Source organism: Epinephelus moara, chromosome 22 (assembly GCF_006386435.1).
Source record: "Epinephelus moara isolate mb chromosome 22, YSFRI_EMoa_1.0, whole genome shotgun sequence".
Taxonomy (NCBI): domain Eukaryota; kingdom Metazoa; phylum Chordata; class Actinopteri; order Perciformes; family Serranidae; genus Epinephelus; species Epinephelus moara.
Genome location: NC_065527.1, coordinates 16,222,152 through 16,243,181, shown reverse-complemented (window position 1 = coordinate 16,243,181; position 21,030 = coordinate 16,222,152). Strand labels below are relative to the sequence as shown.

General features: G+C 42.5%; 1 protein-coding gene across 1 annotated transcript; it reads left to right on the top strand.

Annotated features, from left to right (window-relative positions):
• Positions 1–8,404: 8,404 nt before the first annotated feature.
• Positions 8,405–13,135, top strand: fabp3 (fatty acid binding protein 3, muscle and heart). Its single transcript, XM_050034247.1, has 4 exons — positions 8,405–8,641; positions 10,770–10,942; positions 12,478–12,579; positions 12,670–13,135. The coding sequence occupies exons 1-4, from the start codon at positions 8,569–8,571 to the stop codon at positions 12,721–12,723; spliced, it is 402 nt and encodes a 133-aa protein (XP_049890204.1). The 5' UTR covers positions 8,405–8,568; the 3' UTR covers positions 12,724–13,135.
• The last annotated feature ends 7,895 nt before the right edge of the window (positions 13,136–21,030 follow it).

Sequence of the window (21,030 nt, the reverse complement as noted above, 5' to 3'; positions counted from 1 at the left end):
ACACAAAACCTTTAGTGTCAGAACGACTGGAAGAACGTTATAGTGTAAAATCACACTGACAGAGAGGGGCGAGGAACCGCTAGTCTTAGGGGCAGTTACCATAGTTTCACTGATGGAATCCAATACTCACTCACTCACACACACACACACACACACACACACACAAACAGGCAGTGTCCGTTGATCTTTTAATACACTGCCCCCCGTGGCTCCGTCTCCAAGGATACTGTTAATATTGGATCAGGAAGCAACAACTCCTATTCCGGCTTCTTATCCTGGACTCACCCAACAGTATGTCTGCTGTCTCAACAGTGTCTCAAAAACTGTGCCTAACATTGTTTATCCATAATCACAATTATTTCCCCCCTATATAATTTAAAGTGTTCTTACTTCTGTTTTTCAGAGGGAACAAGGGGAGAGAGATGGGTGAGGCCTCCAGCTGCACTCAAATAGAGGTGATTATAAAGCCAGGATCATAAACCCCTGGGCCATCAGGAGAACACAAGTTTTCTTTATTAATACTTTATTTTTATTGCCTCTCAATCACAGAAATGTCACATACATAGAAACGGGAAAAACATGGAAAGATCTGGATTGCCCTGTCTCAGAAAACGTATTAATTCCTATAGCATACTGAGTGCTTCTTCCTCTATCTTGTTGTTGACATGTAAACATAAATATTTTTGTCATTTCTCTCAACACTGCTCCTCTTGAGTTCCTCTAGTGCTAACTTTCCCATATCATACTGTATATTTTATCCCTAATTTTCAGCCATCCATCTTGTGTTGGTGGTTCTCCCTCTTTGTAATGGTCTTTTTACAAGCTGACAACAAGATTATCAGCAGATATCTGTCATCTCTTAACGCAATATCTGCTGTCTTTTACCAAAATACAGTACTATACATGGCCTATAGGTAGCATATATCACAGCCCATAAATTTGGTAATACTCATTTAAACATTTCCCAAAAACAGTATGATCTGCATTTATTGCCCCAGTCTTCTCCAGCATGGTTGTGCTGTTGAGAGAAAACATTTTTTCAGCATTTTAAGATTGTGGTTCAAGAAGAAAAAAAAACAAGTTGGCCCTGAGCAGGTGGATTAATAATATTAATTATTACTTATTTTGTGTGTAATTTCACAACACTAAGGATCTTCACTACATGGTCATAAAGGCACTGATTTCTTTAGGGTCCAAATAATATTTTAGTTAAAATTTTACAACTGGTGGTAATTTTAATGTCAAAGTAATTTATCACAAACTGCCTCATCAATGAGGGGCCTGTACTGAGGAGGCAAATCAAATAATGATGCACTACCGGTGTCTGGCCAGCAGAGGAGGCTCGTGTGCCAACTGTGTGTGTCAGCAGCCACAGAACACCAGGCGTGGTAAAGAGGTTCCCTGGAAGAAGTTCCCGGCTAGATAAACATCCTAGTCAATTTATCTTGTCATTATATCATAGTAGCTTTATATTTTCACACTAAACTGTAAAATTTCCAAGTGTGCAGTGGTATGATACAGGTTAAATTCTTTGAGTTCACCTTAGAAATTCCAAAGTAGAGGGAGGCATGTTTGACTCAATGTGATGTCCTTGAATAACTTTATCCGTCTGTTTTCTCCTCTTTTTTTAACCTGCTGCTGGCTCACCACAGGATTTACAGAACAAGTCAAGGAATGCAATCTCTCAGGCCCATCTGCAGAGGTAACACAAAACACACACACACACAAATAAAGCACTAAGGTTGCCAGTTTGTAAAAAAAAAAAAAAAAAAAAAAAAAATCCCCCTTGTTGGTGAGTACCAGCAACAAAGTACCAAAAGTAAAACTGCTCATTATGCAGTATTACAATTTCAGGATGTTATGAAGCCTATTGTATCACTGGATTCCAGTAAGTGATGCATCATTGGTTACATCACTTTAGTGTTGCAGCCAGGTCCACACCTAGCACATTCCGCGCCTTAGGCAAGTTTCCCCCACCCCCTTTCTGGGTGGTGCCCTGGGGGGCCACTTATGTTGCCTATCTGTAGGAAGATCTGCAACTTGTTGCAACTGGCAAAGGTGGAGCCCCTTTTACCTACTTTAAATACCACTGGTAGCTTAATCCATAATATTACATCAGAATGTATATGTTGATTTAGTTATAAAAGTGCAATATTGGCCTCCAAACTGTAGTCAAGTAGAAGTATGAAGCATAAAATGGAAATACTTACGTACAGTACAAGTACCTCAAAATTGTACTTGAGTAGAACACTTGTGTGAATATACTTAATTACTTTCCACTGCTGCTTGTGGAGAAAAGCAGCAGAACACCTGGGTAGCATTAACATTAATGGGTTTGATGGCTTGATCTCAAAATGAAGGGCTTCTTAACATTTCAAACTGCAGTTTTATTAGCAACGGCACTTACTGATGGAAGTACGCCCCCCAGGCAGGACAATGCACCAAGCTTCACCAGAAAAACTGCTCAGAAATGGCCTAGGGTACGTGACTAAGAGCGTTAGGCGCCGACCTGGTCCCCAAAATCCTCAGATCCCAATCTGATCGAACATCCATTGGGCATGCCGGTGCCTTTCCTCTCAACACACAGAACTCGAAGGATCCGTCAACAATGCCTTGGTACCAGACAACAGAGGACAACCCCAAAGGTCTTGTCTCCATGCCTCAACAGGTCAGAGACCCCAGCATAGATTGGACTTGGCTCTGACCTGTTGAGGCCCAGACAAAGGACCTCCAGGGCACTGGTTTGTCCCACAGTTGCTTGATCAGATTTGGATCTGGGGAATTTTAAAGCTAGATCGATGCCTAAAGCTCTTTGTCATGTTCCTTGGACCATTCCTGAGCAGTTTCTGCAGTTGGGCATGGTATATTGCCTTGCTGAGGGGCTACTGCCATCGGGGGTACTTGGTCTATGACAATGTTTAGGTGGGTGGAACATGTCAGGGGGTATCCACATGAATGCCAGGACCAAAACTTTCCCAGCAGAACATTGCTAGTAATGAAATGATCGACCTTATTCACTTCACCTGTCAGTGGTTTTAATATTTTGGCTGATTGGTGTACAAGAGCAGTCACATAAGTCAAGGGAGAGGCTGCAGAACGAATGAATGACTGTACAAATACATGTGTGTTAGAGAAGGGTGTAACATGTCCAGATGTTTATGTAGTTGTATTATTCACACAGTCTCACACAGATGTACGGGAAAGCCACAAGAGCCCTGGAAGTTGCATCAACATTCCTCGGTTTACGGCGCTCCCACTCTTCCTTTATAGCTGCACGGGGATTTGATGTGCTTCAGTGTCTCAGGCCTACCAGCTCTCTGCTTCAGTCAGCTCAATGTATTTAGACACACACGCACTTTAATGTGCAGCCCCTCACAGATGCCTGCTTGTATGAAGTGTTCAGGCCAAACATAAGCGGAGTTTGCCTGGACCACATAGGGGCTATACACCATGTCTCAGGTCAACAACCTCAACGGCAGTCTAGTCTGAAAAATTGATCGTGTTATGTACACAAAGATCAGACAAGTTCAACTCAATAGAAACTGAGATCCTGCACAAACAGGATAAAGACGCTGCTGCTAATACAAATGTTATCATGTGTGTTCGGTCACGTTGTGGATAGTGCTTGTTTATCCCACCACGCATATGTTAGAGGCCTTTGTGAAGCAGGGAGTTTCTTGTGTGAAACTGCCAGAGAAAATCCAGCTTAATGCCACTTATGATCACAGTGGTATCCCAGAGCACTATATCATAGGATTGCATAAGCTCAAACACACCCACTTAAAAACTCTCTTGCGCCGCCACAGACAGCCTGTGAACAAATTTTAGGCCAGAGGTGAATGATTTCGACCTTTCACCTACCCCCCCCCTCCCTCCTTTCCAGGCGTGTCTTTCACACCTGTTTATGTCAAATGTCAGAACCATGCACGCCAGGGATTCATTCTGTCACACACCACACGTGCCAGTTTAGACACACCAATAGAAAAGAGAGAAGGGAGGCAATTGGAGGACAAGGGCAGTGGGACAGGGTGCATATCATTGTGTGATGTGATGTAACAGCATTCGCTATTGACTTTTTTTCCCATCAATCCCTGTTTTTTCAGAGCGTTTGTGTGTATGTGTGTATGTATGTGTGTGTGTGTGTGTGTGTGTGTGTGGTGCAACAGGGGGTTAGATTTAATGTGTGCTTGTTATTGCACAACTCCCAGGGATCATCAGACCATTTGCAGATGGGGGAATTTCATCAGAGACGGACCATAAGTAGACATTTGTGCTTATCAATGAATGCTGCTTCTGTGTGTGTGTGTGTGTGTGTGTGTCTGTCTGTGTGTGTCTGTGTGTGTGTGTGTGTGTGTGTCCTCTAGTACATCAATTTTAACCCTTGTTATTGAGCAAATGTTTGGCAAGTAGGGACTTGCTGGCCTGTCGTCACGACTTCAAAAGGCTCTTTGAGGGGCACATGGCTTCAGGGCTTAAGAAATACGGTTAGTTTGACATTTTGGGAAATATGCTGATTTTCTTTCTTGCCATGGGTAAGATGAAAAGATAAAGTCTTCTGTCATGTCTGAAATTAGTAACGTTCTTCTCATCAAACACTCTGCAAGAGAGTAAGCAATTGTATTTCTCAAAAAAGGATTAGTGGAGATGTATTTATCTTGTTTCAGGGTCATACATCTGTTCAGCTCTCAAACAAGTACAAAAAGCTGGTCTCCACAAGGTAAACTAGGAGGACTGAGGATTCTAGTCGCTGAACACTTGGTTTAAAATCTTAAATATTCCTCTATATTATTAAAATGCATGACTGCATGGACAATAATTAAAGGTAAAATTGCAAAAAACCCATCCTCAGCTAATATTTATTAGGGGTTAGCAGTCAAAAACTGAGTGAATAAGCTTCATGGGGACTACGTGGGTGTGGTTCGGTCAGTCATGATTCACAGTGGCCTGTTAATGTAAGCAAACAACCCCCCAGCTATCATCCCATTTAGATTCAAATGTTGTTAAATAGGTTTTCCTTTGATGGATAGGGCTGGTGTATTGTCAACAAGTGCCATGCAAATACCAAAAGCAACAATGCATTAGTCCATCACTCAATTCTTACTCTGTCTGGTGTTCAGCAGTTAACCCATTGGTCCCTGTGAAGATGCAAATCTTTAGAGACAGGTCACAAATACATACTTTTATTTGCCTACAGCAGCTGGGCACTGTGGGTTTTACCAAATGTTACTCAAGCAGGACTAAATAGCACATTTTGGGAACTATTTTCAGCTGCGAATACAGAATTTGGTCCTCAAGTATTTAGTAGTAAGTGCACCCGTTTGGGGTTTGACTCAAATTAGATTACAGCGTCCTTGTGCATTGTAAAGGTGTGACTCACTGATGTGTTTTTAACAGTTTTTGAACAAAATTGCAGTCCAGTCATGAGAGGAAAATCTTGGCATTGTACATTTCTGCACACCACGAGAATGTTTTATTTGCATGTGTTGTACTTATCATATCAATACTTCTACAGAGATGTAATATATAAGCTGAATTTGTCATGGGGAGGTAAAGGGGATGGTGGATGGCGTGTTGTCTTGGCAAAATGGCTGCCAAGCTGTGGACCAAAGTTCAAGACCAGCAAACAACAAAACCAGTTGTGTTTTAAGTGAGTCATCGCTGTGCTTTCAGCAGCTTTTAGACTCCAAATATGGGTGTTTTGTAGCGAGCCATCAGTGTGTTTCCACTGGCTTTTCAGGTTCCAAACAGGCTTAGGCCCCGTTTAGACGACAACGATTTCAACTGAAAACAGTAAACTTTAGTTGCGTTTTGGCCGATCGTTTACAAGACAGCGGCATTTTGGGTGCCTGAAAACGCAACAATTTGAAAACGGGTTCCAGAGTGCAACGTTTTGGAAACGGCAGCATCTCCGTTGTCATGTAAAAATGCAATATGCAGTTCCTCTGAAAACGGAGACTTTTCGCACATGTGCATTACGGTTCCAGTCACTAGGCATTCCAACCGTCACAACAATGCAGAGCTCTGTGCTGCTCACCCTGTTGATTTGAAGTGAAGTGTAGATCTGTTAGTGTAGCAACTCCACCTCGTCTTCCATCCAGACAAAGTTATCTGTGCATGCTTTCGCCAGTGTGTCTTCTTTGTTTTGGTTTGTAATCACCGCGTTGTAGAGGAAGGCGCTTCAGCGCAGGTGCATGCCGTCATGCCGTGGTGTTGCTTTGCAAATTTACACTAGCACCCATTGACCTGGCGTGCATACTACAGTGTTTCTAGTAGATTTTGCGGCTCGTTTCAATAATGTTGTCATATAAACGCAGACGTTTTTTAAAACGCAAAGGACAGACTTTTCCGTTTTTACTGAAATCGTTGTCGTACAAACGGCCCCTTAAAAGGCTCAAAACATAATGGTATTTTGTGGTGACCTGATGGTGTGTCTCCAGCAGCTTTAGGCGCTCCAAATGTGGGTGTTTTGTGGTGACCCCATGGTGTTTTTCCAGCAGCTTTTCCAGCTCCAAAGGTGGATGTTTTGTAGTGATGTGTTGGTGTATTTCAAGCAGGTTTTTAGGCCCCAAATGTGGGTGTTTTACAGTAACCCACTGGTGTGTTTCCAGCAGCTTTATAGGCTGCAAACGTGGGTGTTTTGTAGCAACTCATTGGTGTTTTCAGCAGCTTTTTTAGACTCCAAACGTGGGTGTTTTTTGTGGCGACCCCTTGGTCTGTTTCCAGCAGCTTTATACGCTACAAATGTGGGTGTTTGGTAGAGACCCACTGGTGTATTTCCAGCAGCTTTTTAGGCTCCAAAGGTGGGTGTTTTGCATTGACCTGTCAGTGTGTTTCGAGCTGCTTTTTAGACTCCAAACATGGGTGTTTTAATGGCAACCCCTTGGTGTTTTTCCAGCAGCTTTATACACTACAAACGTGGGTATTTTATAGCAACCCACTGGTGTGTTTCCAGCAGATTTTTAGGCTCCAAACTTGAGTGTTTTGTAGTGACCTGTTGGTGTGTTTCGAGCAGCTTTTTAGATTCTATACTTGGGTGTTTTGTGGCGACCCTTTGGTGGGTTTCCAGCAGCTTTTTAGGCTCCAAACATTGGTGTTTTGTGGTGACCTGTCAGTCTGTTTCCAGTGGCTTTTAAGCCTACAACTGTGGGTGTTTTGTAACAACCCTTCAGTTTGTTTACAGTGGCTTTTTAGGCTCTAATCATTTGTGTTTTGTAGCCACCTGTCAGTGTTTTTCCAGCAGGAACAGCGTGAAGTGGTTGTTGTCTATTGAGATGTCGCTGCTTTTTCTGCCATGACTGCACCACGATTGGGTTAAAACCGAGGTCTATGGCACAAAAGAACGTTGAAAGTTAGAAAGATCAATTCATTGTTTTAAATGTTTTCACTATTTTAGTGTTTTCATAGGATTTGTTGATAAAGGAAAATTATAGAATATCACCAGATTTATACTTTTTGTGGTTAAGGTCGAGGTAATTCTTCAGGGAATTAATGCAATATTCTCCTAAACAACAGAAACAAGATTTTCTCTGTGCATGTGCAAACTAAACACTGTAGTAATGAACCAACCTTCCAACACCCTTACCGTGACCACAGCTCACTCTATCATGTGCATGTGTGTTTACAAGGGTGGTGCACAAGACACATACACACACACACACACACCCACCCTCTGTGCCCTGGCAGACCTCGTGGAGGTCAGTAAAAGTCAAACAAAAGCTAAAGCAGGTAGTAGACCTCAAGAAGAGAGGTGGGAACAGTAGAGAAGCAAGAAGCGGGAGCAGCGAGGAATGTTGGGACACGCTTTTTAACTTTCAACAGCCCCCCACACCCCACCCCCTGCAACAAAAATCCATCATGCCGCCTCCTCCCCTCGGGCTCGATGTGTTTTTCTTCTCCTCCTCCTCTCTCTGACAGCAGGGGCTTGTTCATCAGTCCCTCCTCCTCCTCCTCTTCATCCTCCCCCCTCTCTTTACTCTGCCTTTTATTCTCTCAAGCCTGGGTGTCTTTACGGTGGCTCTGTTGCTCACTGACCCTCCCCCTCTTACTCTCTTGCAAGTGTTAAAAAATTCAAATTGCCTCAAATGTCATAAAAAAGTACAGTGTTGACAGGGGTGTGTTACAATGTGGGTGTAATCATTCAGAATAATACTGCATTCCTGTACATTATGCTATGCTATACAACTACTGTACTATTATGCATAGAATTCATATAAAAATTGATGCAAACTAAACGTTACAAAACAAATCTAATTCAAATTCAAATGTACTTTAGTTGCATTACTCACTCTACCTCAGATTCTCTCTTTTGTCTCCATCCCCCTCCCTCCTCACCCCTCGCTCCTCCCCTGCATTCTGCACAGCCTGATGACATCATGAACAGCCGGTATAAATCCAGCCAGTAGGATTGCAGTACAGCTTGTGGTGCTGACTACACTCTCTCTGCCTCTCTCCCTCTTCTCTCATTCTGTCGCTCCCTCGCTTTGCCGCCTCTCTCTCCCTCTCACACACACTCTCTTACACACCCTCACACAGTCTCTCGCTGCCTCATACCGCCACACTGCTGCAGACATGGTCGATGCATTCGTTGGCAAGTGGGACCTCAAGAAGAGTGAAAAATTTGATGACTACATGAAGAAGCTGGGTAAGTATGTGTTTTGTGTGTACAGTATTGTGTGTGTGAGTGTGCGCATGCGTGAGTAACAGGAGAGGATGCAGTATTGCCAGTGCGGTATGTGAGCACATGTGAAAATGGGGCAGAGAAGAGATTAATGCTTTAGGGTGTGTTTGTGTTTAACCTGTTAAAGCAGCTGTTAGTGCTGTGGGAAAAGTAAAGAAGGTAAAGGGAGACAATGAATGGGTAAATAAGGGAGGGACCAAGGCTGAGAATGGAAAAAAAAAGATGACGAGGAGGAACAAGCGTGGAAAGAGGAGAGAGAAAGAGAAAGAAAATGAGAGAGGATGGTAACTAGAGGGGGAGGAAAAGAGGAAGAGTGGTTGACCGCATGGCCTAAGTGCTGGAAATGAGGGAGGGGCTCTCTTTCAGTGGAGAAAAAACCCAACCCCACTGTGAGAAACTCTGAATGGCAACAAACTGGCATTCACACACTCGAGCATAATGTGGGTGACCTTCACTGAAGGCTGCTCATTGTCTGAGGCCATGGGAGGAGTTGAATATTAAGATGGTTCAAATGCAGAGGAGCTAATGGGGACGGGAATGTACAGATAAAGTGGGCTTGGAAATATCTCACACACTCTAACACATGGTTCTGTGTGTGTGTGTGTGTGTGTGTGTGTGTGTGTGTGTGATGGGGGCAGGTGCTCGCACTTTTACAAAGGTGCTCGCACTTTTACAACCGTAAAGAATGACACTTAACTATTTGTCTTTGTGAGGTTGTGTGTGTGTGTGTGTGAGAGAGGTTCATGCTGACCTCAGAGCCACATTCACATCGACCTGTCAGCATTGGTCACCATAGAAACCAGACACCCTTCAACCTCTAACCCCAATGCTCTTGATAGCAGTTTTAGCTCCTGGATATGAACTGGATCATTAGCCCGAAAGAGGAACAGGTTTTCTCACTGACATTTCTTACTTGGTAGCCAAGGGTGTGAGTCACTATTACCCAATAAAATGAACCCTCCTGATCCCTCACACACACGCCCTACAAGGAAAGTAATCATTTGCACACATACATGCCCAGACAGGCAGTCAGGTCAGTGCAGTGTTTGAAGAACATGCTGCAAGTTTGGACAGCAGACAAACAGAGATTAGAGTGTGTCAGCTGAAGGAGACCCAAAGGACAAATGCATGGCTACTGCTTTGAACGTTTTTCAAAATACGGCACTTATTCTTCCCACTCTGGTAGGATTGATTAATAATTAAATACGTGGAGCGACCTCACCTGGTAGAGTGTGCGCCCCATACAGGTGGAGTCCTCTGGGTGGCGCCCTATGTCACCTGTAGGAAGAGCCACCACTGAAAATATTCAACAGTATTTTAGCAAATATGAACGGTTTGTCCACCACTTTGATCAAGAGTTTTTCCTCTATTACCACCACGAGGTTGACATTTGTGGCCCTGAGTGATATCTCTTAACAATTATTAGATGAATAGTCGTGAAATTTGGTGCAGACATTCATGATCCCCTGAGGAGGAATCTTACTGACTGAGTGTAACGGTTACGCCACAGTGACGTTGGCATTTTTGTTTTTTGAGTTGGATGGTTTGCCATGAAATTTTATACATACATTCATGTGTCTCTTAGATTGAATTGAAAATCCAGCACCACTATCAGGTCAAGAAATTTTGTCCACTGCTGTATGTGCAAAATACCTGACAAAAAACTGCTAGAATGAGAAATTGGGCCCCTGGGCAAGATGCATACACCCTCACCCCCTTCAGTTTTTATTAACATGAATGATTAAGCCTTTTGACTATGCAACAAAAAATGCAAAATTAATAACAGTGATTTCATGCAAAGGCTCTGACTTAGGAGCCCCCTGAGCCCTCAGGCCCTTGGGTTCAGTAATCCGCCCATGCTGACATTCCTCATGTGTACTTTGTGTTAACTACTAGTTTGCATGTAGAATGCTATTGTTAGCATTTAGCCCGGGGCACATCTGTGCTGTAGTGCAGTTGAAGGAAGGCATTCAAGTCTATTAGCTATAGCTGCTAGCATGGCTGTAGGCTCTAAGTCTCAAACATATGTTTTGTGTATGCAGTTATCCTCCACCAGAACATGACATGACCCATGTGCCTTTCTTTTCTACAGAGGTGGCATTTACCACGCGTCAGATGGCAGGCCTGACCAAGCCCACCACCATCATCTCAGTGGACGGCGACAAGGTGACGGTGCAGACCCGCAGCAGCATCAAGAACACAGAGCTCTCCTTCAAGCTGGGAGAGGAGTTTGACGAGACCACCGCCGATGACAGGAAAGTTAAGGTGAGAGGTCAGGTTGCTCAGAGAGGAGATCAGTGAGGAATACAGACACTTAATGGCAAAACCTGCTTTAACCATGTCTAATCTTTGATAAATAGCCTGTTAGTGGCTCTCTGTGACACCCAGTGTACACCTTCAGAATTCTGAAGTGTCCATAAATACATGACAGTGATTATTGTCACTGCTGATGGCTAAACAAACAACTGTAATTTGTCACAGTTGGAGGATGGGTCGGAGAGGTCAAGGGTGAGAGGTAAGGGTCAGAGCAGATGGACTGGTCACAATTTGCAATCATAAAATGAGACCTAAGATGCAGCAACCTCACCAGAGTGGTGGAGTAGTTGAAAGGTTTTAGTGTCAGTGGGATGGAAAGCGTTGCGTCTTTGAAGTACTTGTGCAGAGACAAAGATAAAAATGAAAGCAGATGAAGTTTCAGTCATTGGAGATGAGCCAATGATGTATTGTAATATAAGAATAACACAGATATAAATTTCATTTATAAGAAACATAGTATGCACATGAACCTCAGTCTCTGTTCGGAAAGCTGGTGTTCTTTCCTACTGAGCTGTTCAGCTAGTATATGTGAAGGGCAAATAAACATTTCTTAATTGACGCAGGATATATGCTTGTATTATGTTTAAATATGAAAGATAAACAAGTATGTTAAGACTAATAAGAAAAACATATACAAGCACACAGAATTTTTATGTATCTTTTGTTTATTATAAACTTACATACTTGCATAAACTTGTTATGCTAACATACAGGGTTGCAACATATATAGAAATCCATTATATAGGTATTTTTTATGCATGTACAAAGTTTTGAGAGAAGAAATAACACCTTCTTTCTCTTACAAATGAAAAGGTAAATCTCAAATGATAAAATGCACACCTTTAATCAATTTAATACACTCAGGGGTTTTGCTGCTACAGCCTGACTTGGTGTGGTATGACCAGGAGCTAATAGTGACTCATGTTAGCTAACGTCAACAAACTTTAGACAGATGCTGCTGTGGGCTATAACTGACATTCATGAGTCAATTAACATACTTCAAGACTCTTCTCTATTTGTGCTTTTGTGAGCATGTTTTGGCATTAACCATCTCTTTGTAATTGTGAGTTGTGACCACAAATATTGCAGCCATGCTAACGCTACATTCGTTAGCTAAATAACAAGTATGTTTCTGTTGTAGCTGTTAGAGAAGGAGCTGAATTTAACCACTTTATATAACTATTAATTTTTGTTTTCAATTCAGTTTAGTTTCAATTAGTTTCCAGGGTGGGTTTGATTGTTTCAGTTTAGTTTTATCGTTTAAAAATGTTTAGTTTTCATTAGTTTTAGTATTAGTTTAAGATGGTTTTTTTTTTTTTTAATTTCCGGAATATCTGTCAGGGGAAAGATTTAAGTTCAGAAAAGCTATTACAATACAAGCAAAGCACTTTATCACATATAGACATCCCAGTCTTAATAAACATGTGCATAACATAATATGATCGCGTATTGGGTGTAATAACCTCCTTTTTTTTTTTCTCCAGTCCATTGTAACAATAGATGATGGCAAGTTGGTGCACATACAGAAGTGGAACGGCAAAGAGACCAGTCTGGTCAGAGAAGTAGAAGGCGACAAACTCACACTGGTCAGTGCTCACACAAAATGCGTTCATTTAACTTTCACATTTGTGTGTGTTTGCTGTTTTTAATTGTCCCTCTCTCTCTCTCTATCACAGACGCTCACAATGGAAGATGTTGTTTGCAAACGTTTCTACGAGAGGGCACAGTAAACCCAACACTGAGACCTCCTTCCAGCATCTACTTGCATCAGCTTAAGCCCTGCAGCCCCAAATCCATAACACCACCTCAACCCAGGCCAAGCAAGCACCTCATGCGGCTGCTGCAGATTCTCCTTATGTCCCGTCATACTGGATGCTCAGTATTAACAGTACTACTGACTGTGACCTCCCCGTTCTCCCCGTCCATCCCGTTGTACTGATGTGCTACTGTAAGAAACACTGAATAAATTCCAATGATTCATTGTTGTTTTTCTCTAAAAATTCAGTTCTGCATTTTTGTTTCTTAGAGGTTTTTATGCACGGTGCCTACGATAAACCTGGAAAAGTGTTTGACTGTAAATGTTTGCCTATTGAGACCTGAAAAATAAAAGTGTCTACACTGTTAGACAAACTGTTCAAATGATTTAATGCTCCAGCATGTGTTTTTTCTTCTTTTTTTTCTTCTTACAATGTACTGAATTTCAACTTTTTTCAACAACACTAAACCACCTAAAACAAAAAAAACAATAACAAACTCCCTGAATAACACTAGACAGGACTGACTTATACTAAAAGATAAAATAAAAGCAAATAGGCAATAACGATATAAACGAATAAAATAACAGTATACATCGATCAGACAAAACTTTAAAACCACTGACAGGTGAAGTGAACAACATTGATCATCTTGATACAATGCCATGTTATGTTGGGAACCTTTGGTTCTGACTTTCATGTGGATGCCACCTGACACGCTCCACCCACTTAAAAACACCAGTGCAGACCAGCAAGACAATGCACCATGCCACACCACAGAAACTGCTCAGGAGTGGTCCGAGGAACGTGACAAAGAGCTCAACCTGGCCTCCAAAATTCCCTAAATCTCAGTCTGATCAAACATCTGTGGGACATGCTAATACCCCACCTTACAACAAATAGGACTCAAAACATCTGAGGCCAACACATGGCCACACGTGCCAGACACCAAGGGACACCCTCCAGAGGTCCTGTGTCCATGACTTGACAGGTCAGAGCCAAGTCCAATCCAAGGAGGCCCCACCGTGGATCAGGGGTACCTAGGATGTCAGATTGGGATCTGGGGTATGTGGAGGCCAGGACGACACCTTGAGCTCTTTCTCCTGTTGCTGGGGTAATTCCTGAGCAGTTTTTGGGGTGTGGCATGACACATTGTCCTGCTGGGGGGGCACTGCCATCAACAAGTGCCATTGAGGGGGTTTATTTTGTCTGCAACGGTGTTTGGGTGGGTGGAGTGCATCAGGTAGCATCTTCATGAATGCAAGGATCCAAGGTTTCCCAGAAGAACATTGCACGCTCACTTCACCCACCAGTGGTTTTAATGTTTTGGCTGATCGGTGTATATATAAATAAATAAATACATTTGTCAGATTCTAACAGCACCACTGTTACAGTAAATATCCTCTCAAAATAGAGTCCATGTAATAGTTTTTATATCAGTGTTAACTTCAACTGCACCATCGCCACATCCATCCCCTTGCAAACATGACAATCCCAACAGGAGCTGTACACACTACAAACAAAATGTCTCTGTATGTTTAAAAATACACATAACATTGTGTAACAAACAGGCACACCTGTGTGTTTCATGAGCCTGTAAAATCACTCCCCCTCTGCTCAGAAAATTGTGTTCATTGGTTCCCATGTAGTAGGTGAAATGCCAGAAACATTGCGCACGTGTTTTTTCTTGAGATGTTTAGTGGTCGTACACGGCAGCTGGTAGCTCCAGGTACAGAGTTGACCCACCAAGACTGAAATTAGCAAATTTCTTGTTAGGGAAATCTGACATTGTTCTGATTTGTTATAGAATTTGACTAATAAAATATCATGTAAATGAATCTCATGGCAGCTGCAATCAGTTGATAATCATGTAAATAGCTGCTCAAAGTGCAGCCCACAAGCCGATAGAGTGCACCAGGGGTGATGTATTTCTGTAGGCCGATGAAGAAATTGGCACTGCAGTGGTTACCTCCTCAAAAAGCCTAGGGGATTTTTTCCATTGGATTTTGGACTGTTGCTGAAAAAAAGCTCCATGGCAAACAAACATTTATGATACTTAGACATTTTGTTCAGTAAGATGATCATCACAGATGAACAACACTTCCATTATTTCTGAAGCCTAAATGCAATCAGCTAATAAGCTAACGTTAGGCTATAAACAAACCAAACTACGGCTGCATTATCTAATGTCACCACCATAACAAGACTGTTATGCCGTGTTCGGCACAGCCTTTTTTAAGATGCATAGAAACTTGTGACAGTCTCTTAAGCTTTTGTTAACCACAGATGTTGTTTCAGGCATCTTACCAAACACCCATTCAAAGAACCCATTGACTTTGAGACGAGGGAACTGTGAGTATTAAAATGCAAACTCATTTCCAGGTTTTAGGACTCATTCCTGGTGCACTACATCAGCTCGAGGGCTGCACTTTAAGCAGCTATGCTTTACATAATTATCAACTGATTGCAGCTGCCATGACATTCATTTACATGATATTTGATTAGTCAAATTCTGTAACAAATCAGAATAATGTGAAATTTCCCTCAGCTATGTCAGTGAAGATTCTCAGTCATCCAGGTCATGGTAATCATAAGTGCTATATCGTAGGCAACTGGACTTGCTTTCATTTCTTGAAGATGTTTTGCCTGTCATCCAAGAGGCTTCCTTAGTTCTAAATGACTGGTACGGAGCTAGTAAGCTTGCTTGTCCACCCTAAGGACAAAGTACCCAGACATAAGCAGAGTAATGTGGTGTATGCAGTTCAGTGCAGCCAGGAATGCACAGATTTGTACATTGGTGAAACAAAACAAGCGCTCCAAAGAAGAAAGATGGTTTGAAAGAGACGTGAAAGAAGCCATCTATGTCAAACTGGAACGACCATCGTTAAACAGAGGAGGTGGCCTACGACACCACTTATCACCCACCTACAATGCAGTCTTGGGATCCCTCCCCAGACAACTTCCCATCCATTCACCCCTGGTCCCATCTGACCCTAACGACACACATGATGGCCAGATGGGTCAACAACTCATATGTCTCACGTGACCCCAACGACTCTGTAAGGGTTCACACCTACACAGTTAAAATCCTGCGACTCCGTACCAGTCATTTAGAACTGAAGAAGCCTCTTGGATGAGAGGTGAAATATCTTCAAGAAACGCAAGCAAGTCCAGTTGCCTACGATATAGCACTTCTGATTCCTCAACTAGTGTCTCCTTACATTCTGTCATTAATGCTAGCGCTGTTAGCTGAAGTTAGGAATTTGGTGCACAGTTTAAGCAGCAGTTTCAAGTACAAGTGCAATGGAAAATATATTTTGGTTTATGTGAGCAGTTTTCCTGTTCGGCACTCAGTCATACGCTGGCTCCATTAAACTCAGTCATCAAAAAGTTTAATTCAGGGAGCTTCACCTGAGGAATGCCCATTGCTGTGATGGCCCAAAAACCCAAAGCCCTGTTGGTTCCAAAAATGTCCCAGGCGACCAAAGTTCCATTTTTACGACAGTCTGTTATCCCAAAAACCAACAGCCATTGCTCTGAAGGGCTGTTTCTCTGAAAACACACACTCCCTGCGGTTAGAAAATGCAATCAACAGAAAAAATGTTTGCATTGTACGTTTCTGTAAACTATGGATATCTTATATTTGTCAACAATGACAAATGTGACTGTGTGACTATGTTCTGGTTATGGTTACGAAATGATCATGTTTTGACTTTAAACAATCAGGTTTGGTGGCACAAATTTCCCTGGAAAAGCAGGGATGAGTCGGTGACAAACAAACAAGATTGGTGGCTTTAACTCCACTCAGAAACATCATTAATGGTCGTAAAAAACACCCCCGATCTTTGGCTCAACTTCTGCTGGAAAAAAACTGGAAGCATCATTAAAAACACCAATGAGCGGTGGCTCAAACGCAAACTAACTGGAGGGAGTGGGTATTTTTCGTGGAAAGGGGACTTTGCAGAGGTGGGCATTTGTTATTGAGAGAAACAGGCTTTTGGTCCAATGGGACATTTTTTGGACTAATGGGACTTTGGAATGCCACTGGTATAATGGCATGGCACCCTTCAGCCCAAAGCTGTAGTAAAAACTTACAGTTGCTGTTATGAATTTAGAGCTGAACTTTGAGTGTTGTGGGCCTTTAAGTGCTCCAGTCTGAGCCACATTTAGTTGTGTCTCAAAAAAAAACAGGAGGGCAAAAGAGGTCAGTGGAGCAACACAGTTGTACAAGTATATCCAAAGTGTGTGACCATAGTTTCCATCACAGTTGGTTTTGCAGGGACTCAGAGGGAGGTTATTTATAGCTTCTCCACAGCTCTGGCATGTGTGTGTGTGTGTGTGTGTGTGTGTGTGTGTGTGTGTGTGTGTGTGTGTGTGTGTACATAGGAGTGTGTATCTTGATCTTGCCCTGGCTAGGTGAGGGGAAAGTTTTGTTAAAGCCTGCACTAGGTGTGCTTGTACTGTTGTGTCCCGTACTTGTACATTAGGTGCGTGTGAGCCTTCTAAATTCAGATCACAGTATATTAATGTCATGTGGTAGCGACAGACTGCCAACTAGAGGCAGGGTGAAGGTAGCCTGGTAAGACCATCCTGATGACGTGAGCTCAACATTCTGTTTGGCTCCCTGAGACAGAATGTTGAGCTCATGTCAGGATGGTCTTACCAGACTGGGGTGAATGGGTGAAAGGGTGCAGGCCAGGTCACCTTCTGCTCCTCCTAAAGTTACCCTGGCAGTAGTATGAAAGACCAAACCTACTGAAAAAGGAAGAGAACAAGCCTGAACATTTATAATGCCAGAATTACTATGTCTTGTATGGATTCATATGTGCAGCCACAGCTCCAGTACTGTCAGTGTGTTTTCTCAGCTGTGAAATACTATCAAATGTTTTCATGAAGGCCAAGTGTGATGTCACATTACCAGCACCCATTTAAAAGGCTGTAAACAGTTGGTATTAAAGGTCCAATGTGTAGGATTTAGGTGCATCTAGCGTTTAGGTTGCAGAGCTGAAACTTGTCTCGTAAATGGCCCTGTCTAGAGCCAGTGTTAGATTTGTTCATTCTGGGATACTGTAGAACAACATGATGGAATACGTGTGAGAGGACCCCAGAGTAGACCGTAACAATAATGGACTTAGCCCTGTGATGTTACCCATTGGTTTGTCGACTCCTGTTTGACAAGACCCCCAGGAATGCGCCAGACTTTGAAGCCAGCTTTTGTAGTGGCTTAACAGTGGTACTGTAATTTCCAGGGTCTGTCACCAAATGCAAATGGGCCCAAAAAGACTTATCCCATTGACTTACATTGGGAAAGAGATGTCTGTAAATCAGTGCATACATTTTTTTGAGCGCCACAACCCCCGTGAAATGACTCGCTTCACTCTCAGGATCTAATTCATTTGGTCTGATAACAATTTGGAAGTCTAAAAGAGCGCTAAACTGGAAGTAGCTGGCTTGGCTGGCCGGAGAATAGAATAAATGGGGGTATCTGCCTTTAATGCTGTATCCAGTTCTCTTGATACATCCATGGGTTTTGAAGCCTCAAGTTCAGCATTTTGGCTGTTGCCATCTTGTTTTTTTTTAAGCCAGAAGCAACCATACTGGGGCAAGAGGGCCTGTGGAGGAGCGAGGGGTGGATCTGACTGAGAAGCCGAGGACTATCAGCAGACAGCCTGTCTTTTAAAGCCGTCTGCCCTTAATTATGCGTAATTTTAAGCCTTAATAAGATGTAAATGGGTGAGAAATATAGGAATTCACCTGCGTACAGTTGTCATGAAGGAGGAAATTAGCTTACGTTTTTTTGTACCAGGCTGTTAACATGTTTATTTCTGCTGTAAAATTGGGCATTTTGACATGTGTGTCTATGTGGATTGAAAGGATTCTGGAGTCAGCCTCAAGTGGCCGCTCAAAGAACTGCAGTTTTTGGCACTTCAGGTTGGCTTCATTTGTCAGCTTGGACCCAGGACATGTAAAGCTGCAGCCACATTTCGAAGCCTATACGGCACCTGTCCACACATCACGCCCACCACCAGAAGACAAACCCACCAACGGCAGGTTATTTGAACCCTGCTGCAATGTCACGCTGTTGAGAATAAATAAGAGGCCAAACATAGCAATTATCCACTTTATTCATTTCCTTTATTCATTCATTATAGGCTACATGAGGACGTGATTAAAGTTATAACTACTGAGTTGTAACTCTTACCCTTTTCCTTTCCCTAACGTTAACCTGGCATTTAATAGCTAGCTAAATGCTTCCTTAGCATTTAGCTAAGGCCAGGCCTTGGTCCAGAGGCCAGAGGAGCAAAGGGGGCTGATTGTGTCGTAGCAGGGTGGGCAGGTCATGTAGCTTCAGGTAATCCCCAAGGTCAAATCAAATATTGAAATACATGATCAAGTATGTATGTACAGTAGAGACTGGTTCTCGCCGTCGTATTCAAATTATGTGCAAATCCACAGTTCTGGTTGTGCAAGTATGGGGTCATATTAAATGTTTAACTGACCATATTAAATTCATCTTGTACTTCTGTCTGGTGCAAGCAAGAGAAAAAAATAAGAGGAGTCTTGAGACTGACCAATGAACTCGAGCCAACTCCCTGCAGCTGGAAACAATCTATTTCACCACAATCCTACAAGTGGGAGCTCAGAGCTGGGGTCAGTTCAGCACAAATGAAACAAGATGTTGATTCTCTAACATTGTCTTACCTTGACTTACAGAGACATGGGGGTTTTCTTTTGCAATGAAAGTAAAAGCTACACTATTAACCAGTTTTGTAGTACTTGAGAATCTTGATCTCAAGGTCACTTTTTAATGTTCTTGGTCTTGTCTCAGCCTCGGGATTTTATATCAAGACTGGTTGAGACCACAAATGTAGGGATATCACAAAATTGCCTGTGCAAAAATGGAGTGTTGAATATAGATGTTAAGTTGATTTCAGCTTCTTAGTGTTTGTATTTGTTTGCTCATAGAAAACAAAGGAAAATTCCCACATAAAATTCATCTCTGCAATGCCTTTTGTCTTATACATACACTCATATGCACAGTATATGACAATAGGAGGTGAATAAAGAGGAATCTTTACTGGTTTTCTGTCTGTATTTTCATGGGAGTGTGGATTTTCCAGATCAGTATGAGGAGTGTCTACTTTTTACATGTTTTACATTTTCTCTTTAGTGTGTTATGCAGAGTGGGACTCAAACTGGTCTTGGTCTTGTCTCAGCGTCAATATAAATATACTCCAGTCTGGGACATGACTAAGTCTCAGTTAAAGTGGCCTTGACTACAACACTGCTTTCAACTTTTTGCAACTTTGACCTTTTAGGACACAACCTAACCTGCAGTTCATGTTGTGTAAATCCCTCAGCTCAGTCCTGGCCTTAAAAACCTCACCGTGCTTAAAAGCATTAACTCTAAATGACCCTGAGGTGTACCACTAGGCTCAACCTGAGAGTTTCTGATGTTTGTGTGCATGTTTTAGTCCCCCATGGACCAACTTTAACAGCATCATTAACAGCTCAAGGTCAAAGAACAAAGACATCAAGAGACATTTTTTTATCTCCACAAATAAAAACACCTTTAATGGAGTTAACAGTTGTCATGCAAGGCAAGGGTTGTGTGTACTCTAAAGCAGTCCCCTGGGGGCAAGACACACAAACACACGTGTGCTGTATGCACACACAAACGGACAATAAGCGGCAGACAACCTCAGGATATCATCTCAGCTTTAAGTTCCTGTCATGCTCAATTGTGCTGCATTACACGTCCTGTTTGTCTTTACAACTTCCTCTGTGTGTGTGTGTGTATGTGTGTGTGTGTGGGCATTTCATGTTAGACTCCCGCTAACATTCAGCATTACTGTCTTAATGTCTTCTCGATGAAACTTGATAGCTGTAAACAATATGTGGATTCAAAGAGGGGATAGCCACTTGCTGCCATATTGGTTACATCTATCTGGTTACATATGATGTGTAAACTCCTCCCTCTGCGGGGGAGCCAGGGGTTACTTCAGGACAAGTGGGGCTTGTCACCTGATTTTTGTGACCGATTTTGTTTCTTTAAACTTGATGAAAAGTGTGAATGTGTGACATGAAGAAACAGTAAGAACTTTCCTTAACTTAAATAGATGAAGGCTTCTATAATGAGCTGGAGAGATTAAAAAAGACACACAGCTGGAAGTCTGTCACTCCGTCTGTAGCTAGCCACTTCCCCTTTATCGTCAGCTGCAGTGTCTGTGTGTGTGTGTGTGTGTGTGTGTGTGTGTGTGTGTGTGTGTGTGTGTGTGTGTG

What these genes read in the sequence shown, in the direction of transcription:
- fabp3 (XM_050034247.1), top strand. Translation starts at nt 8,569, where the DNA reads ATGGTCGATGCATTCGTTGGCAAGTGGGACCTCAAGAAGAGTGAAAAA. An exon ending in CCGATGACAGGAAAGTTAAG is followed by an intron (nt 10,943 to 12,477) that starts GTGAGAGGTCAG and finishes TTTTTTCTCCAG; the next exon opens with TCCATTGTAACAATAGATGA. An exon ending in AAGGCGACAAACTCACACTG is followed by an intron (nt 12,580 to 12,669) that starts GTCAGTGCTCAC and finishes TCTCTATCACAG; the next exon opens with ACGCTCACAATGGAAGATGT.